At 53.6% G+C, this 16,723-nt stretch overlaps 9 protein-coding genes across 9 annotated transcripts; 4 read left to right on the forward strand and 5 right to left on the reverse strand.

Moving 5' to 3' along the window:
• Positions 1-32: 32 nt before the first annotated feature.
• AB675_10467 (uncharacterized protein) lies at positions 33-803 on the reverse strand (the record flags this gene model as incomplete). Its single annotated transcript, XM_018139241.1, has 1 exon — positions 33-803. The coding sequence occupies one exon, from the start codon at positions 801-803 to the stop codon at positions 33-35; it is 771 nt and encodes a 256-aa protein (XP_017995929.1).
• Positions 804-1,300: 497 nt separating this feature from the next.
• Positions 1,301-2,707, reverse strand: AB675_10468 (uncharacterized protein; the record flags this gene model as incomplete). Its single annotated transcript, XM_018139242.1, has 3 exons — positions 1,301-2,081; positions 2,128-2,518; positions 2,563-2,707. 3 exons carry the CDS (start codon positions 2,705-2,707, stop codon positions 1,301-1,303), a joined length of 1,317 nt encoding a protein of 438 aa, XP_017995930.1.
• Positions 2,708-3,398: 691 nt separating this feature from the next.
• Positions 3,399-5,058, reverse strand: AB675_10469 (6-hydroxytryprostatin B O-methyltransferase; the record flags this gene model as incomplete). Its single annotated transcript, XM_018139243.1, has 3 exons — positions 3,399-4,198; positions 4,267-4,786; positions 4,837-5,058. 3 exons carry the CDS (start codon positions 5,056-5,058, stop codon positions 3,399-3,401), a joined length of 1,542 nt encoding a protein of 513 aa, XP_017995952.1.
• Positions 5,059-6,394: 1,336 nt separating this feature from the next.
• AB675_10470 (Phenylacetaldoxime dehydratase) lies at positions 6,395-7,744 on the forward strand (the record flags this gene model as incomplete). Its single annotated transcript, XM_018139245.1, has 1 exon — positions 6,395-7,744. The coding sequence occupies one exon, from the start codon at positions 6,395-6,397 to the stop codon at positions 7,742-7,744; it is 1,350 nt and encodes a 449-aa protein (XP_017995860.1).
• A 360-nt stretch (positions 7,745-8,104) lies between these two features.
• AB675_10471 (uncharacterized protein) lies at positions 8,105-9,397 on the forward strand (the record flags this gene model as incomplete). The annotated part of the gene is made up of 1 exon (XM_018139246.1): positions 8,105-9,397. The coding sequence occupies one exon, from the start codon at positions 8,105-8,107 to the stop codon at positions 9,395-9,397; it is 1,293 nt and encodes a 430-aa protein (XP_017995842.1).
• Positions 9,398-9,785: 388 nt separating this feature from the next.
• On the forward strand, positions 9,786-10,559 carry AB675_10472 (uncharacterized protein; the record flags this gene model as incomplete). Its single annotated transcript, XM_018139247.1, has 1 exon — positions 9,786-10,559. One exon carries the CDS (start codon positions 9,786-9,788, stop codon positions 10,557-10,559), a length of 774 nt encoding a protein of 257 aa, XP_017995900.1.
• A 162-nt stretch (positions 10,560-10,721) lies between these two features.
• On the reverse strand, positions 10,722-11,689 carry AB675_10473 (Aklanonic acid methyltransferase DauC; the record flags this gene model as incomplete). The annotated part of the gene is made up of 2 exons (XM_018139248.1): positions 10,722-11,582; positions 11,678-11,689. 2 exons carry the CDS (start codon positions 11,687-11,689, stop codon positions 10,722-10,724), a joined length of 873 nt encoding a protein of 290 aa, XP_017995944.1.
• Positions 11,690-11,906: 217 nt separating this feature from the next.
• On the reverse strand, positions 11,907-13,184 carry AB675_10474 (uncharacterized protein; the record flags this gene model as incomplete). The annotated part of the gene is made up of 1 exon (XM_018139249.1): positions 11,907-13,184. One exon carries the CDS (start codon positions 13,182-13,184, stop codon positions 11,907-11,909), a length of 1,278 nt encoding a protein of 425 aa, XP_017995941.1.
• A 1,754-nt stretch (positions 13,185-14,938) lies between these two features.
• AB675_10475 (putative transporter mfs2) lies at positions 14,939-16,626 on the forward strand (the record flags this gene model as incomplete). Its single annotated transcript, XM_018139250.1, has 3 exons — positions 14,939-14,983; positions 15,059-16,278; positions 16,332-16,626. 3 exons carry the CDS (start codon positions 14,939-14,941, stop codon positions 16,624-16,626), a joined length of 1,560 nt encoding a protein of 519 aa, XP_017995899.1.
• Positions 16,627-16,723: the final 97 nt, after the last annotated feature.

The raw sequence follows: 16,723 nt of genomic DNA on the forward strand, positions 1-16,723 counted from the left end.
GCATCGTTCTTGAAACAATCGAAGTGCCAGCATTACACCCGACCAAACTCCGTCAGCCCGTCGCCCTTCTTGATCTTCACCACCAACACCGTGAACTCGCCATGCACTTTCTCGTCAAACACCGGTTCTCCCTTCGCATCCAGCTGGATGTACTTACGCGCTTCTGGTGCACGCAGCAGTATCTTCTTCTTTCCCTCACCCAGATTCTTCGCGTAGACCTCCTGTCTTTCCTTTCTGGTCTCCTCCGACTCGACAACCTCGTACGGGAGCGGGTTCACGCCATACTCTGCCTCCAGTTGTCGGGCCACATCTTCCTTCGTCAGGCCCACCTGTTTTCCTGCCGCATAGTAGAACTTCAGCATTTCCTGGAGTGGCATGGCGGACCCAACGATTTCCTTGTCATCGTCATGAAAAGGGCCTGGACAACCAACGTCAAGAAGTCGCTTGTGCATTATATCGATGCGGATCTGTTGGTCGCTGTTCGGACTGCAGCCATAGTCGTGTTCGCCTCGGCCGTAGAGGCGGAAAAGGCGAGTGGATGTGTCCTTGTAGGCCTGCTGAGCTGCGAGTGCGTCCTTCGGAAGGGTAATGGGAGGGAGAGCTGGGCCAATGATAGTGGGTGGTGGCGGTGGTTTGGGATCGACGGCTTTCTTGATCTGTTTGTTGGAAATGGTCCACGAGTTAAGCGTCTTGACTAGGGCGAAAATGTCGTTGCGCGAGGCTGAAGGGTTGGAGTGCTTCGCCGCTTCAACTGCGGAGACAATCTCGTCATCGGACGGTATGGTTGCTTCGCTTGGTGACATGTTTCGGAGTAGTCTTGGAAACGTCGACTACATGGTTGTATTGCATGTATTGGATGATGTGAGAGAATTGTTCCTTTGCAAGTCAGAAGTGCTGGAATACTTAGGTATAAACGCGGTCAAGGATGCCAAGCCGTGAAGGCATGCAGGGATGCCTTGGCTTTCGAGGCGATACCCAAGAGAGTGCAGGTGTCACTTGAAGTGTATGTAAGCAATGAGAAAATAATACAAACAATGCAGTCCCTCACTTGCAGGCAAAGAAGGATGTACGCTCTCATCCAAAGGCAGGTGCCAGGCTACCACTCCCTGCAGGTGATTACCAAGTCATTGTCATCAGAATGCCCTGGGACAGTGTGGTATGAGGCAAATGACAGGCAGCGGAATCCATCCCGAGAACACATACCGTGCTCTTATGACGCCAGATGATACGATCGACTGCGGGCACTGTCCCTTGACATGACATATAGACTACCCTGCGCCTAGTATCTCCCGCCACATACTCACACGCTCGGGACAGCAGCAGGCACGGTGGGAAAAGCAATCCTTTGTGCGTCTTTGTGGAGCGAGGCGCTTGATGTCTCGTGTTGGGCGTGTGCTGGCGCAGTGGAAGTTGTGGCACCCGTCACGTAGTATTGGTGAAGAATGCCCGAGATGTTCTCAGTCCACAAATATCGTTTCCCAAACGCATCGAAGTCATCAACGGTCCAGCCCAAGGTCTCAGGGAACTTGACACCCATCTCTTGCATCAGAAAACTTGCCTCAGGGGTAATCGCCTGGTACGAGACCGCCCAACAGTCAATAGCCATGTTGTAGACCCACAACAGCGCCTCTCGTTCCACCGCGTCTGACGACGGGACTGCTTGCGGCAGTGTATCCAAAAGTTCAATACTAAGCGTATGGTAGACACACGCCCGCGGTCTATCGAGTATCACCATATTGAGACAGTATCGAATCAGAGCCAAGCAGATCAGCTTCTCCAGAGCTGGTCCGTTCGGTCCACTTGGGATGTTGAGGGCAGGACAAGCTTCTCGAAAATCGCGGTAGCATGCATCTTCCCATGGGTTGCTGTTTGTGTACAAATCGCTCGCGCTCCAGTTCTGTCGAGTGACAACCCGCTCGATGACTTGGACGGTCTTGGGCGACAATCGATCGGCGTGGACCAGTGACTGGAAGCCTGGCGGAAATGCTGAACAGAAGCGGTCCGTGATGTTGAGTTGATATCCTTTGTGCTTACCCTGCGTATATTTCATGAACGACTGCAGAAAGTTCCACGTCTCGAATCTACCTTGGTCAATAGAAGCGCTTCTTTCGGGCAAGGGGATTTTACTGTGTCACTATTGCCCCAGTAATGCTGGTAGCCTTCGTACGTGTCAGCTGACCGACCTGCTGGCGATGTATCTGGTAAGCGCGACGATCGCCAAGCGCGTCTTCCAGAAGAGCCAGGAGCAGCATCGTGAGTATGACAGTATCGTCCACCACAGCGTTTGTTTTCGAGATCCGCTTTCGAAGCAGCGAGATGGCGGCGGTCTTGTGCGCTAGCATGTCCGCACATGCCAGTTGGCCCGTGAATGAGTCACGCGCTCCTTTCATCGATGCAACGACGACATGAAAGAGCTCGCGAGACTTGCCCATGTGCTCCAGGAGCCATCTGCCGTAGATGTTTGTGACGCCGAAGCAGGCATTGGCCGTCGCAACAGTTGGCGCGACAGCTCTGATCACTTGGTGTGTTAGTCATGTTGAAAAAGAAAGCTGTAGGACTTACGGAATTCAAGCGCGAACGGCGCAATCCCTTTGTTAGACCCCGGTATGATCTCGAAGTCATCACAACTGGTCCCTTTGACCCACTGCCAGGCTCTGGTGGAAGACGGCTCAGGCACCCTCACGACCTCTTCTATGTCTTTGCTCATGCTCTGCCGGTAAGATCGCTTGCTCCCGAGGCTTCTGCTGCTGCTGCTTGTCATTTAACGGCTTTGCGAGCTTGCCTGCCGTGCGTATCGACTTCTGAGTTGATGTCCCCGGATACTTCCAACTAGCTCTAGCTGCATGGGATCTTGCTGTAGCCGATTGGAGCTCAATCTCACGCTGGGTTAGCTGCCGGTTAGTGACAACAATGAAAGTATGCTGAGGCATGTTGCTGTAATGTCCAGCTGGTAGGTTCTCATGCTGCAAATGGCCTTCGACGAAGGTCCGATAAGTAATATGCTATCGGCTCATGTGGTCGTCAAGGCAAGCGCTTCTCAGGGCCTCGGGATAGAGTTCAACCTAGTTAGTCATCTTGTGCAGGATCAGAAGTATAAGGGAACGGGCAGCTAATGAGAAGTGCAGAAAACCAGCGGCCTCGCCAATGAGGAACTGGCTTCGATCGATGGATCTTATCAGGGGCTTGGACCTGGCCCCGTTGATACGTACGTCGTAGGTTGAGAGAAGCAAAATCTCGGCCTGGAAAGCCAAACCAAAAATGTGAAGTGTATGCGGAGCCGTAAATTTCGTCAGCCAAGACAATCCAATCCCAATGCCAGTGGTACCAGTACTAGGTATTAACTAGCGATCATCGTTGCGCCCACGCCCACACCAAGTAACGTGAAGCTCAGATATCACTCAGACCACGATAGGTGCTCCATGTGCGTTGTTGTTGAGCGAGACAACAATAGCGCCGTGGATCTCCTCGTCTATGATAGAAGTCGCGATCTCCGTGAGGCTCTTTTGGCTCGCAATTGAAGCAGGCTCCGCAGGCGTCTCGGCTGTAGGCTCTGTTTGACTTGATGTGGTCGAGTTCGTGGAAGATAAGGAGGCGAAGGAATCGGGAGAGCGTGGACTGGTCTGGTCGGCGGCCTCGCTTTCAGGCCTAGATGTTGCCGAGTTCATGAGACCTTCGTCGGTAACATGGTCGGCGTCTCCGGGGGCTGTTTCTGTCGCCGGAGTAGGTGGAGTGATCTTTAGAGCTGGGGACGCATCAAGTACGATCTCCAATATTGACAACGCACTCCCCGCCGGCGTCGTAATCCCGACCAATCTCAACCGCTCATCCGCTTCAACCAACAACGTCGTCCACTCCTCCACGTCACGCTCCAGTGCATTGTGCATAATCATCATTTGCAAATCGCGCATTCTGACACGCTTTTCGTCCACCGGCTCTAGTTTGCCAGGCTCCAGCGTCACATAGTCCATGATCAACAACCTCGCGCCCGCTCTCATGCCTGCAACGAGTTGCCGCAGGATCTTCACTGCGTACTTCTGCGGCCAGTCGTGGAAGATCATGCGCATGAAGTAGGCATCTGCAGACCTTTGCGGCTGCACGTCCCAGAGGCTATGTGGTTGAAAGCTAATGCGCGAGGCGAGATGTCTGGGTACGGTAGATGTGATTGGATCCGTGCCTTGAGCGACAACTTCGGGCAGATCTTGGACGATGCAATTCACGGTAGAATTGGCTTCGAGGATGGCAAGGTACAGTGCCCCAAACTGCCACCGATGTCCACAACGGTGGCGTTGGCAGGAAGAGATTTCCAGTCGAAGGCGCTCCTGATATGGTCGATGCTCATGGGCGGCGTCTTGCTGAAGAACTTCATGACGTGGTGGAAGTCCCTTGCATAGGCAGGATCGGTCGCAAGGTGGTCAAAGAGTGGCAATTTGGTGTTGAAGGCGATGTTGAATGCTGTCTGATTTGCTTCTTGTGCGCCGTGGCCCCACTTCTCGATCGCGTCGTTGAAGGAAGCTGCAATGGGGAAGCCTCGGTTGGTGGAGTATCGGTTCATGGTGGCAATGCCGTCTTGAAGTAAGAGTAGCGAGGCGTCGGTGTGAGCGACTTGGCCGGATAAAGTCTCTGTGAAGACGTGCTTGGTCATGGCGTAGCGTAGGATGCGCTTGAGTTGGACAGGGTCGACACCAAGTATGATGGCTAGATCAATGTAGGAGATGGGATGGTCGGTGGGGACGCCTTCAGCAACTTCGTACCAACTGATGTACCGAAAGACCGTGAGATCCATGATCTATCGACGGACTGTCAGCTTTGGGAACATCCTACCGAAGCCAAACATACACTGGCAGAGAGTCCTTGAGTCAAGGTGTATTCCGGAGGCGTCACTGCTTGAAGTAGGGCTTGGGCGGACTCGAAGAGCTTTGTTCTCAGTCCTCCGATCTTCGCCTCATGCGCGGCATCACCGCCCGCAACATTGACGTGCTGGCTGAGAACGCCGGCGTCGATAAGCGCATTTGCAGCCAAGGTCTCATAATTTGATAGCGTGGGATAAGTGATGGCCATGGCGACTACTTTGCGAAGGAGAATGGAAACAGCAACTAGGATCCTGAACAACTGTAAATGAGGTGCTTCAGATGGTTCTTGTCAGTGTTTGTAGGTGCCATTCGCGATCTCTTATTTTCAAATCCTAATCCCCCTCTGGTATGCCAAGAGCAGGCTTGCAAATGCCGAACATCGTTGCATGGTGGTGAAGGTCTATACTTGTTCGATAAAGCGCCCCGTCGGATTGCGCCAGGGCCTAGATCTGTCACCTATCAGCGAGCAGCGACAGATGTGTGAACCTGTCACGGTGTTGGTGTGCTGACAGGTCCCCGGGATGAAAGAGCCACGGTTGCCTGTTTGAGTATCGGCATTTTCGAGATGTCGGTGTGCGGTATCTGTATGGCTTTTATGACAGGTTGAGCTCGTGTAAGCTGACCCGGAGGCTGTCCGTTTCGAGTTTCTGCATTATAAGTTTGATACGTTGAGATAACATCGCCTCTTTCCTTGCTGCCAGTCACATTATACCTATTTGTCTCGAGAGCCTGCGTCTCATAGCGGGGAGTGTTGTGGTGAGGTTTATTAGGAATGCGAAACACTGACCAACCTGGGCGACCAAGCATTGCCAAGAGTCACTCTCCGCCCCCAGCTTCTGACACAATCCGGAACTTGTGGAGATTAGTGGCGCTATTGAGCAAAGAGAAGAAGTGAGCGCCCACGGATATCTGGCGACTGGTGGCTTCGTTCCCGTGAGGGCTCGTCAAAGGGCTCGCACCGTCGAGACCAGAAGTCCGGACACGCCAGTCCACTGGCATTTCACCAACGACGTGTTAGCGGGTGGGATTCATCCCCGCCAGCTTCTGCGTTTGACGTCTGTGGCACCACAAATGGTTCAACGAGCTTCGATACAGGAGTGCAGACGACTGGCCTCCGATCTGACACTGCTAACCGCACGCGAGAACCTTGTGCAGGATGTTGTACCTGGGCGCAGGTGGTTGAGCTTTTCAAGTTGGAGTGACGTGCATGTCGCAGGGCTGACTGAATGATCGGACCGCGGGTCTGACCCTCCAGCTTGACCACATCATCACACTTCGATCGAAATCAATTCAAAAATGCCACCATTACTGTTGCAATATAACAACTGGTGTGCCTTTTAAAGGTAACTGATAATCGAAGGCAGCCTGGAACTTGAAAGGCCAAAAGTCTGCAAAAGGCAAGTGTCGTCATAAAATCTACTTATCCTCGGGTCATTAGTCTCGAGCCTGAGCTCCTCAAATACATGACTGCGCGCACATTAGCAGAGCGCGACTGATACTACTGCTCCGCTGGCGATGTGCTGATCTCTGCTCTGAGATTCAGCATGGCGTGTCCAGGTGCTCGACTCTATCCGCCAAAGCAGCCTCCCAAGTGGAAGCCTCCGGTACCACGCTGGCAGTTGGAGTTTCCACAGAACATTGACAAAGTCCATACTCTCTATATCGGCATACAGTCCCATGCATCATCCGATCCTGCGCTTATGAAAGCTACTGAGGCCCTGGTCGACCTGATAGACTCCATCAATGCTCCAGCACATGACTCATTTGTAACCGAGACCGAGCTTGGACACGATGTTCCAGGATCGCGTGTCTGGGTGCTCTACTTCCTCTCGCAGTCTGACTTCGACTCCGCGATCGCGAAGCTTAAACCAGTCCCGCTTGTCAGGCGGTTCGGTTCTTCCATCGGCATTTGGACAGAGTCTTTCACGACTCCGCTGGCTCGACTGGAGACGAACTACGCTGGACTGCATGAAAGTCCCGGCTTGGCGAGCCTACCGGGCATCACACGCGAGGGACATGAGTTGTCAGCATACTGGGGCGCCGCGCGCGATCGGCTCCCTGCCAGTGCGAACGATCTCTTCGCTGTCCCAGGAACTCCGGTGCCAGACGCAGCAACCAGAGCGGAGGCTGACAAGGACCTGAATGGCACTACAAGTGGCCATGATGTCAACGAAGCCGACCGCAGCCATCCCATCAGCTACAATGACACGCATAGCAATGGCAATGGATGCCATGACGAACTCCGGACGACCAAGGCGGCCACCAAAACTCAGTCAGCCAAAACAACCTGGCACATAACGGACGACCTTGTCACCTCACCGTCCGACGATCCAGCCATCCAGTCACCCTCTCCATCCTCACGACCTAGAGGTCTAGGTCAGCGCCTTTATGGCACCAACTACGAGAACATGTGCCACATCCGGTCTGGACAGTGTTGGAATCAATGTCCTGCTGACGAAGCAGCCGCGTACGAGCGTCCAGGGGGCCTGCAGGAGAAGCTGATGAAAGGTATGACCTACCTGTGGACGAATGCAGAAGACACTGGCACGCTCGGGCTGCGCTGGCTGCGCAACGTTGACACCAAGTCTGCCGGCTCAAAGGTTAGTATACAGCCCATGATTATCAACGAAACATGCGGCGCAGGCTTCTTCCGTAACCTCAAAGATCTGGAACAGTGGAGCAGCACAAGTCCGTCCCATATGGCCATCTTCACGGGCGCGCACAAGCACGCTCGAGAGTGGGGCGACAACAGGAAGTTCATGACCTGGCATGAGGTAAGTGTGTTGAAACGAGGTGAGGCAAGGTGGGAGTACGTCAACTGTGATCCCAGGACCGGCGTCCTGAAATGGGTGAAGATGGACGGAGACGCGGAAACATTGACCTTGGATGACTGACCCGCGACACCTCTGGCTCTGCCTTTCGAGATGGCGGAGTGGATGGGGAGGCTTCAGGCGGCAAGCTGGCTCTCACGCACGTGATTAACGATTAACGTTCCAAGCTGAGGCGCCTTCCACGTGTTTTGATGCTTGGCCTTCACAGGAGCGAAAATCCGCTCTGAGTACCTTGGGACACCTGTCTCTTGTCCCCTTACAAAGACAAGTCGCCATCTTGTTCCGTCTTCCCGTTTGTCCAGTCTCGTACCGACCGTCAACACCTGCGATAAGTATTGCAAAGGCCACTTCACAGCAGCTCATCAACGCCGCCATCAGCCCGGCCTGCAAAACCAATCGATCACTCCATCATCTTGCAGCACCATGTTCAAATTCATCGTTGCAGTATTGATGGGGGTCGCATGTCCCCTGGCCGTGTGGAGGTTTGGAACTCTTTCCAGACGTTTAGATGCTCAACACTATGGTGCAGCCCAACGCAAACGACCGCCGTACAAGCGTAACTACATCGACACATATGTCGGGCCTGTGCTGATTCTGCACACTATCTGGAGTCTTTCGCTTCTCGGCGCCGCCCTAGACGCATGTATGACAAAGAACTACACCTCTCTCGATGACTTAGTCCCTCCCATCAATCCTTACAAGTTACTCAAAGACAACTATCCGGTCATCCTGACGATCAGAGGCTGTGTATCCGGTCTCCTCTCGTACGTCATAATGAGGATAATATACTTTTACTCCTTCAAGCAGCAGCAAATCGCAACGCTCAAACAGGCGCTGGGGACCACCCCAGACCGACTCAAAGTCGTGCGTGAGGTGCTGCAGCAGGAAAGGAAGCTGCTACATGAGAGCAGGCAGGCTTTGTACGGCGAAAGAGCCCAGCGACGCGAGGAGAAGGAACAGTTGGATGAGGCGTGGGAGCAACTACACAAAGATCGGGCGCAGTTGCAGAAGGACCAGGCACGCTCGGTGGAGGAAGAAGCAAAATTGTCCGGAGGGCGAAGGTGGTCCCAAGGTGGCCGGATCCGTAAAGACCGAGACAGCATGGCCGAGAACCTCCGTCGTCAAATCAGGGCCACAGTTGATCTCAAGAATCATAGAGACGCACTTCAGGAACAATGTGATCAGTGGCGTGCCTGGTACGACGGGCGAATCCAATCTGCATCCCAATTCGTACAGAAAAAAGCCTCATATCGCGACAAGATACGCCATCTCGAAGCGACCAACGCAAAGTCTCAGGAAGACCTCATTCGAATCACCAGCGAGCTCAACGAGATGCGCAGCCAGTGCACGATCGACCTGGCGCGATGGAAAGTGCCGCGATCCCAACAACAAGACCGGCAAGGCTACGGGGTGAAACAAATTGCGGCACCGCCGCCGTCTTCCGACCCAGCTAGTGTACATGAACGTCAACCGGCTCTCTTGAGCGGCGTCACATCGACTCTCTGGAACTACGTCAGATATCTGGAAGCGAAACTTGACGCCAACGATGGTGTTGCCCTTCCTAGAGAGTTCGAAGTGCTCGAAGACGCAGTCTGTTCGCTACATGAAGCTACCGTTGTCGTCAATGAGCGCGACAAGGCTTTTCAGGCCAGTGGCGTCATAGCGCCGTCAGAAGAGAGCGATGAGGACACTTGGAGCGTCGTTGGAGAAGACTGAGTGGGATGAGAGAGGCGTGTTCTCCTGGGTCACTGCCTTATGCTAGGGGAGCCACAGGGAAGGCAGCAACAGACCTCAGGAGCAGCTGGCCGCCTACGGATATCAAGCTTCGCTATTCTGTGGTACGTAAGTCAACGGCGGAAAGTATCACCAAGAAGCATTTTGAGGAAATCGTGGCCTCAGCCAAATAAGGTACTCACGCGCAGAATCTACCTATATGATGCCCGCAGAGGTCTGTACCTGGGGTTTTCGTTCTTGCTTCACACAGACACAGACACAACAAACAGCTTCCGCTCCAACTCCAGATCATCAGCACCGCCACTCTTCCGCCTTGACCAACACCAAAACACACACTCCGCCTGCCACCAAACGCACAGAACACCACACGATGGGAGGCTTTCCTTCTCCACTGGTACGCGTCGTCGAGTACGCCTTGTCCTCGCCGACTATCATGCGAATCACAGACATCGTCCTTACGAGTGCCCTATTCATGATTTTCGTCGCTGCTGGATTTTGTATGGTTGATTTCATTAAGCACTTGCGTGCTTGGCTGCAGGAGGAGTGGGAGGCAGCACGAGAGGAGGAGGAGAGAGGCTGGGAGCTGGAGTTAGCGATTAAGGAGATGGAGTTGCAGCGTATGAGGGCTGTTGCTGCGCGAGATGATGTGAGGGAGGATCAGCTTGCAACGCTGGAGGAGAAGGGAGAAGAAGACAAAGCCCCCGTTGAAGGAGAAGAGGAAGCCGAGGAGCTGGAGAAAGCGGAGGAGGAACCCGAGCAGGAGAAGGAACAACAAGCGGCGGAGCGCACCGAGAAGGAGACCGGACAGCACGACGAGAAGGTTGTAGAGCACCGAGAAGAGCAGCTACAGCAGTCGGAAATGAATGATACCGCCGCGGACCCTGAGAAGCACCTCGAGCAGAAGGAGGAAGAGCAGCATCCAAACACAGGCGCTGGCCTCTCTACGCGACATGAGGATCGCAGCCACAGCTTGTACCGCGCATATCCCTTCATCAACATGGACGATCATGAGTACGACTCCGACGAACGAGACGAGACATACGACGGCACACACGCGTGCCCGGCGCTGTGGGAACGAGAGTACTTGCGTCGTGAGCGGAGAAGCGAGGAACGTGAGGAGGCGAGGGACTGGGATTGCTGGTAGAAAACGGGCCGACTACAGTGTTGTGGTCCGCTCTAAATTAGACTTTGGCTGAAGCTGGAACGCCCCCCTTCAGCTGCCACGTCTCCTGCCCAGGTGTCCGCCCCTCTCAGCACTTCCGCTTCGATGTCCTTGGCAAGGGCAGCTCCGCCCAATTCCTCTGCACTACGGCTTCTTAGCTATCGTCATGTACAGCCAGTGCCCATCCTTGAACACACCATCACTCCGCTGACATTCCCTCCGCCACATCTCGAGGAACTTCTGCCTTGTCTCATCCAGCTTTTCTAGATCCATGAAATCACTGTACTTTTTAACATTCTGCTCAAACACTTCCTCGCCGTCTTCAAGGCGATATTCCTCCCCTTCTCCACCTTGACTGGCAGTCTTCCAGCTCTTGTTCACTATCAGCCCAGCATCCGCACACAGCTTCTCCAGCGAGTGGATATTCTCGACCCAGGATCTGTCAAACTCGTTCTGCAGCCCCATAGCCCTTCTCAACTCCCACGAGAATAGATACTGCAGCGTATGCGTCTCGGTCGGCACATCAGTAATGAGCTTTCCGCCCTTCTTCAACATATCTGCCCAATGCTTGATCGCTGCCGCCGGATCCGCCAACAATACCAACGCCGAACAACAGGAAATGACATCAAACCCACTTTCCCTCACAACGTCCTGCACAGGTTCCACCTCGCTCAAGTCCGCTATATCACCCTCCACAAACTCCACCCTGCCCCACCCCTCCTCCCTCTCCCGCTTCCGCGCGACATCAAGCATTGCCGGCGTGACATCAACGCCAACGACTAACCCATCCTGCCCGACCGCTTTCGCAAGCGGGAATGTGACGAGTCCAGTCCCGCATGCCAGATCCAGGCAGCGTCCGCCCGGTGGAGGCGAGATGTCAGCGGCGTATTGCTCGCCGAGCGTGACATGCCAGCCGTTGAAAGCGGTGGCGTAGGTGGGTGCACGGCGCGTGTATGTGCGATGGCAGCGGCGGTGCTTGATGTTTGGGCGGATGTGGGCGGCATGCTTGTGCGGGGTTATTGCATGGGTGATGTGAGGTGATGGTACAAGATCAATGAAGTAGAGATGGCGGCATTGGTCACGTGCAGTTTCTGACTCACCTTTCGACCCATTTCGAGCGGTGCAAATGGCGTTAGATAATATTTGTATTATACATATAATATCCCGAAAAAGTCGTAAAATCATCTCATCGTTTCTGCGATTCTGTGTCGTCCGTCGAGACAAAGTCGGCACCCCGATTTCTGCGCCCTCTGTGGACGACCGACACGACTCCCTGAGATCGCTCAGTTGTGGTACTCGCCGAGCTCATATTACGGTCAGAGTGACCCATCACTTCTCCCAGTTCCTCAGCATTGGAAACGTCGGCAGCTGATTCAAATCGAATGCCGTATCGACTGCTTCGGGCAGGCATTGCCACATCTTCTTGTTGATGTTTTTGACTTTGAGGAATGGAACATTTGAAATAGCTTGGCCTGCCATCATCTGCTCTACCGCTGGCAACCATGTTTTGGACTCGGCTTTTGACTTCACGGCCGCGAGGAACAATGCATTTTGCAACAGTTCCAGGACACCCTCATGGTTCCACCAAGCACCGTACGATGAATGCAGCAGGAACACCGTCTCTTCAATTGAGCCCCTTGTCTTGGTCTCGACGCTGATCTTCAGGTAGCGGTCGGGATCCAAGAGGGCGGCAGGGAAATGCTTGGTGATCTTGCTCAGAAGGCCACCGATGAAGATCGCGTGCTGCTCCAGCCGTTGCTGTACAGCCGTGAGCTCCTTGTAAGACTTGCTACTCCATTCTGTACTGAGCTTGCTTCGAACGACGTGACGATCAACATAGGTCCACAACTCCACGTCGAGACGGTGCTCGATAACTTTCCGAGCGCGCTTGAGAGCAATGACATCGATGAGCAATTTCAGCTTCAACAGCAACATGGCGCCGAGGTGCTCGACATCGACATTGTCGTGATCCAACCACGCTATACTTTCCAATGGGTTTGCAGGTCTGCTGCAAACATCTGGGTGGTACATTTCATGCTCCTGTCCGTTGTCATCGATGTGTCGGGTCTGCCACCACTTGATGAAGTTATAGCACTCTTGGTCCCTGTCAAGTTGCAGCATCATCGGAGGTATAGCATATCTGAGATCGAGATGGTCAGAGTCGCACAGCCGCAGCATGTCTTGCATGTGCTCTATAGCTTCGACGGTACCGTCTAGGGTCCCGGCCAGACGGCATAAGTCGGCCACCATGAAGCGGGTACAAATGTATTGACGAGTCATTTCAAACTCCCAGAACCTGCCGACGTCAAGATCGAAGGCATTTGCGGATGTCGTTGGATCCGTTGTGTTACGGAGGTCATGATCATCGACCTGAAGCTGAGCTCGTAACACCTTGATATCGCGGCAGCCGAGTTTGTGCCGTTCGCGATCCTGCAGTTGATGCTCTCTAGAGCAATAGCGGCCCACCCTGCAGGCAGAGCATCTGGACAGCTTGCCCTCGGCGTCACAGACCAGACAGTGGTTTGATAAAGCCTCGCGCCGTCCTCCTTCAAAGGACTTAGATTCGGTTATCTTAGCCGGTATAATAAGTCGCTTTGGGTCCGTCATGATGGCCGATCAGTGACGGCTGAATTGCAGGTCACCTGGCCGTCAAATTATTCACACCTGGCGGCAGATGCTCATTACCTATGCTTTGAGAATGCGTCGTCAGTCACATCATGGAGGAAAGCCGTCTTCGACAGGAACACCGCCATGTCACTTATCATAGACAATGGAGAACGATCACGAGCGATTAGTACGAAAGCAAATGTCGGTGAATCTCAGGCTGAGACTCGGACGCGATCCCTGTTTAGAAGAAGCCTAGGTCAAAACGCGAAGTCACGTGAGCATGCTTACTCTTCTGGTCACTGGCAAAGTGCAGCTCATGATGGTGCCCTTGTTTCTATCCGCGCACAATGTATCCCACCGTACGGCGTGCCGATTGCACAAGGATCGAGCGCACTCGCGACCCCATCATGGCCGATGTCATAAGGTAGGAAGGCATCTCACTGCTCAAGCAGGGTTGCTGGACGACCAGCTATCAGTACCGTTGATCCGGACAGTTCGCTGCTGCATTGGGACCTATTTACTGTCACCCTCGATCTCGAAGACCATCAAAGCCATCGTCCATGGGTCTTTGCAGTGCAGTCTGATATGTCCAGTCCGATCCTCGCGATGCCACAGCTTCGACTCCCTGGCTGAGCAACGTCACTTTTGATCAGTACGCCTTCTTCTGGCTTGTGGTCGCTAGAAGTACATCGGACTTGTACGGCTGACTGTTTGTACATATGTCGTCGGGTGACTGTGCTGACGAGATTGACTAAGTCTGCTACCTTGGTGGTAGGGACGTCACGGCTCGAACTAAGTCTTTTCTTGTTATCTACACGAAAACGTGTCCGCACTAGCTCTATTGCACCGCACAACAATGCGCCTCTGTGGAACACAGCGACCGAGGTCTACGCCCAGGTCACACGGATGCCTAAGTATCAAGGACGAGGAGTGGGTTGTGCCAGATAAACTTGTGCACATTACCACCGGCATGGCAGACCCGACTGCCAAGCCTTCAGGGACGCCATCATCAACAACACTACTGCGGTTTTCTCTGACTACACATCACCATGCTACGGCGACGTCACAACCAAGCACCGTCGAAGTCTTACCGGACAGATGTCACCGATCAAATATGGCTTGCCTGTCCAAGGTCCCTGATGCATTAATGCTAGGCATCGATACCCGACTACCGCCCCGGATTCATATGGCATTGAGTCCCAATGTACGACCTGGACGGCAAATCAAGTCATCGAGCTTTGAGGTTGTGACCGCAACGACTTTTTATGCAACAAGGCTCAACATTTCGTATTACTGAACATGCCAGATGCTAATTTCCTATTTTGGTATTAGTGCGAAGGTCCTCCTTGGCAAATATGGTGTACTTGCCCTAGAAATTAGCACAGACAACGATATATCCAGCAGATGTCGGGCTCGTTGATGCACAGGCACTAATCAGTCGCTCATATGTCAAAAGTAATCAGACCGGGACTTGTGGAAATTTGGTAATGCAAGTCAGTGGTACATTCCTCACGCATGGGATTGTGCTCGGCATAATTATCAACTATGGCAGAAAGATTACATTGGATTATGGTGCACAAGGGGCTGCGTGCCGGCGACTGCGACAAGCCTTCCCCTCTTCCCACGTATATAAGGAGAACTATATGGCCGCACCGAACCATGAGGTCCTTCGGAAACATACTCAGACGTTCACCTAGGTACCGAACCGAGGCAAGCATTCGAGAGATCCATCCGGCCTGATCAACTCCAGCGAGATGCAGTCAGTCCTAGCATACCGACGCATTCAGCGCAAGACGCAGGTGAGCACCCTTGAAGTTGCTATGGTGTCCATTCTCAAGCGTATGGGTGATGAGATGGTATTCTGACAGCAGTAGAAGACAAGCCTTGAGGCAAGCCCTAAGCCATCACGTCTCCCTGAATCAGTCAGCAATACTGCTCAGCAAGACACGTTACACGAGAAAGCTCACCTCGAAGACTTCCTCGTCGATTTCGACGGCCCTCACGATGCCCTCAATCCGCAAAATTGGCCCCCGTGGAAGAAGGCCCTCACAAACAGTATGACAGCATGCGTGGCCTTCGTCTCCGGATTCGGCTCCTCGATCAACTCTCCTCTCATTCCGCAAGCATCTCATCAGTTTCACGTTAGTCAAGAAGCCGAATCACTCGCAACTGCCCTTTTCCTGATCGGCTTCGGATTCGGTGCACCATTCTCAGGTCCGCTTTCAGAAACTTTTGGTCGGAATCCAATCTACCTTGGGACGCTTGCGTTGTTCTGTTGTTGGACTCTCGGCTCGGCTTTGAGCCCGAACTTCGGCGCGCAGCTGGTGTTCAAGTTCCTATCAGGTTTCTTTGGCTCCACTGCCTTTACTACCGCAGGCGGAACTCTTGGCGATGTGTACAATCACGAGATGCGAGGGAAGATCTTCCCCTGGTTCGGGGCAGTGGCTCTGTCTGGACCAATGATCGCGCCTGTGGTTGGCGCCTACGTTGGGCAATCGGGCATATCCTGGAGATGGGCGGACTGGATCACACTATGTATTGCTGGAGGTCTTCTCACAGTGATGTTCTTTCTCTTGCCCGAGACGTACGCCCCGAGGATCCTCGAATGGAAAGCTGCGGCCAAACGGCAGGCGACGGGCGACGCCCGATACCACAGCCCTCAAGGGTCGATATCGAAGAAGACACTCGTCAAGAAAATTGCTGAAGCTCTGCATCGTCCACTTCTGCTTCTGCTCAGGGAACCGATACTGCTGGTGTTGACGGCTTACTTAACCTTTGTCTACATCGTGGCATTTTCCTTCTTCACGGGAGCACCATTCATCTTTTCCGACACGTATGGATTCGATCAAGGGAGCACGTACCTGATGTTCATCAGCACGACCGTTGGATTGTGGATTTGTGCTTTGGCGTCGCCATTGTATGGCATGTTGCTTGGGCGCGAGTACAGGAAGGCTGCCACGCAGGGAAAAGCGCACGCTGAGCCGGAGGCCATGTTGTGGTGGGCAATGATTGCTGCCCCTGTCCTCCCGATCTCCTTGTTCTGGCTTGCATGGTCGGACTATGCTTCTGTCTCTTACTGGAGCCCAATCATTGCGTAAGCAGTTTGAGTTCCCATTTGACTGGACCCTGGCTGACCTGTCGCCACAGATGCGCCTTCTTCGGCTTCAGCCTACTCTCGCTGTTCCTGTCCATCTACATTTACATCATCCAGGCCTTCACCCGTTTCGCAGCGTCGGCACTTGTGGCGATTACGTTAGTACGGTATATTGCTGGTGGCTCAATGGTCATCGTCGCCATACCGATGTTCAAGAACTTGGGAAATCACCATGCTATGACCGTCCTGGCTGCGATTGCGTGTGCCTTCACGCCTGCTCCGTACATTCTCTACCTCCGAGGCGATCGGATTCGCGCTGCCAGTCGGACCATTGGCGCGAAAGGCTAGCAGACTACCGGGTTGACAACTTTGTGTACCTCCACGGCAGCTCTTCGGAATCTCGATGACTTCCATCGGAGCTCTGACGATGCCGCCCTGGCAGTGT

The sequence above is a fragment of the Cyphellophora attinorum genome (genome assembly GCF_001299255.1).
Source record: "Cyphellophora attinorum strain CBS 131958 chromosome Unknown Contig35, whole genome shotgun sequence".
In the NCBI taxonomy this organism is placed as follows: Eukaryota; Fungi; Ascomycota; class Eurotiomycetes; order Chaetothyriales; family Cyphellophoraceae; genus Cyphellophora; species Cyphellophora attinorum.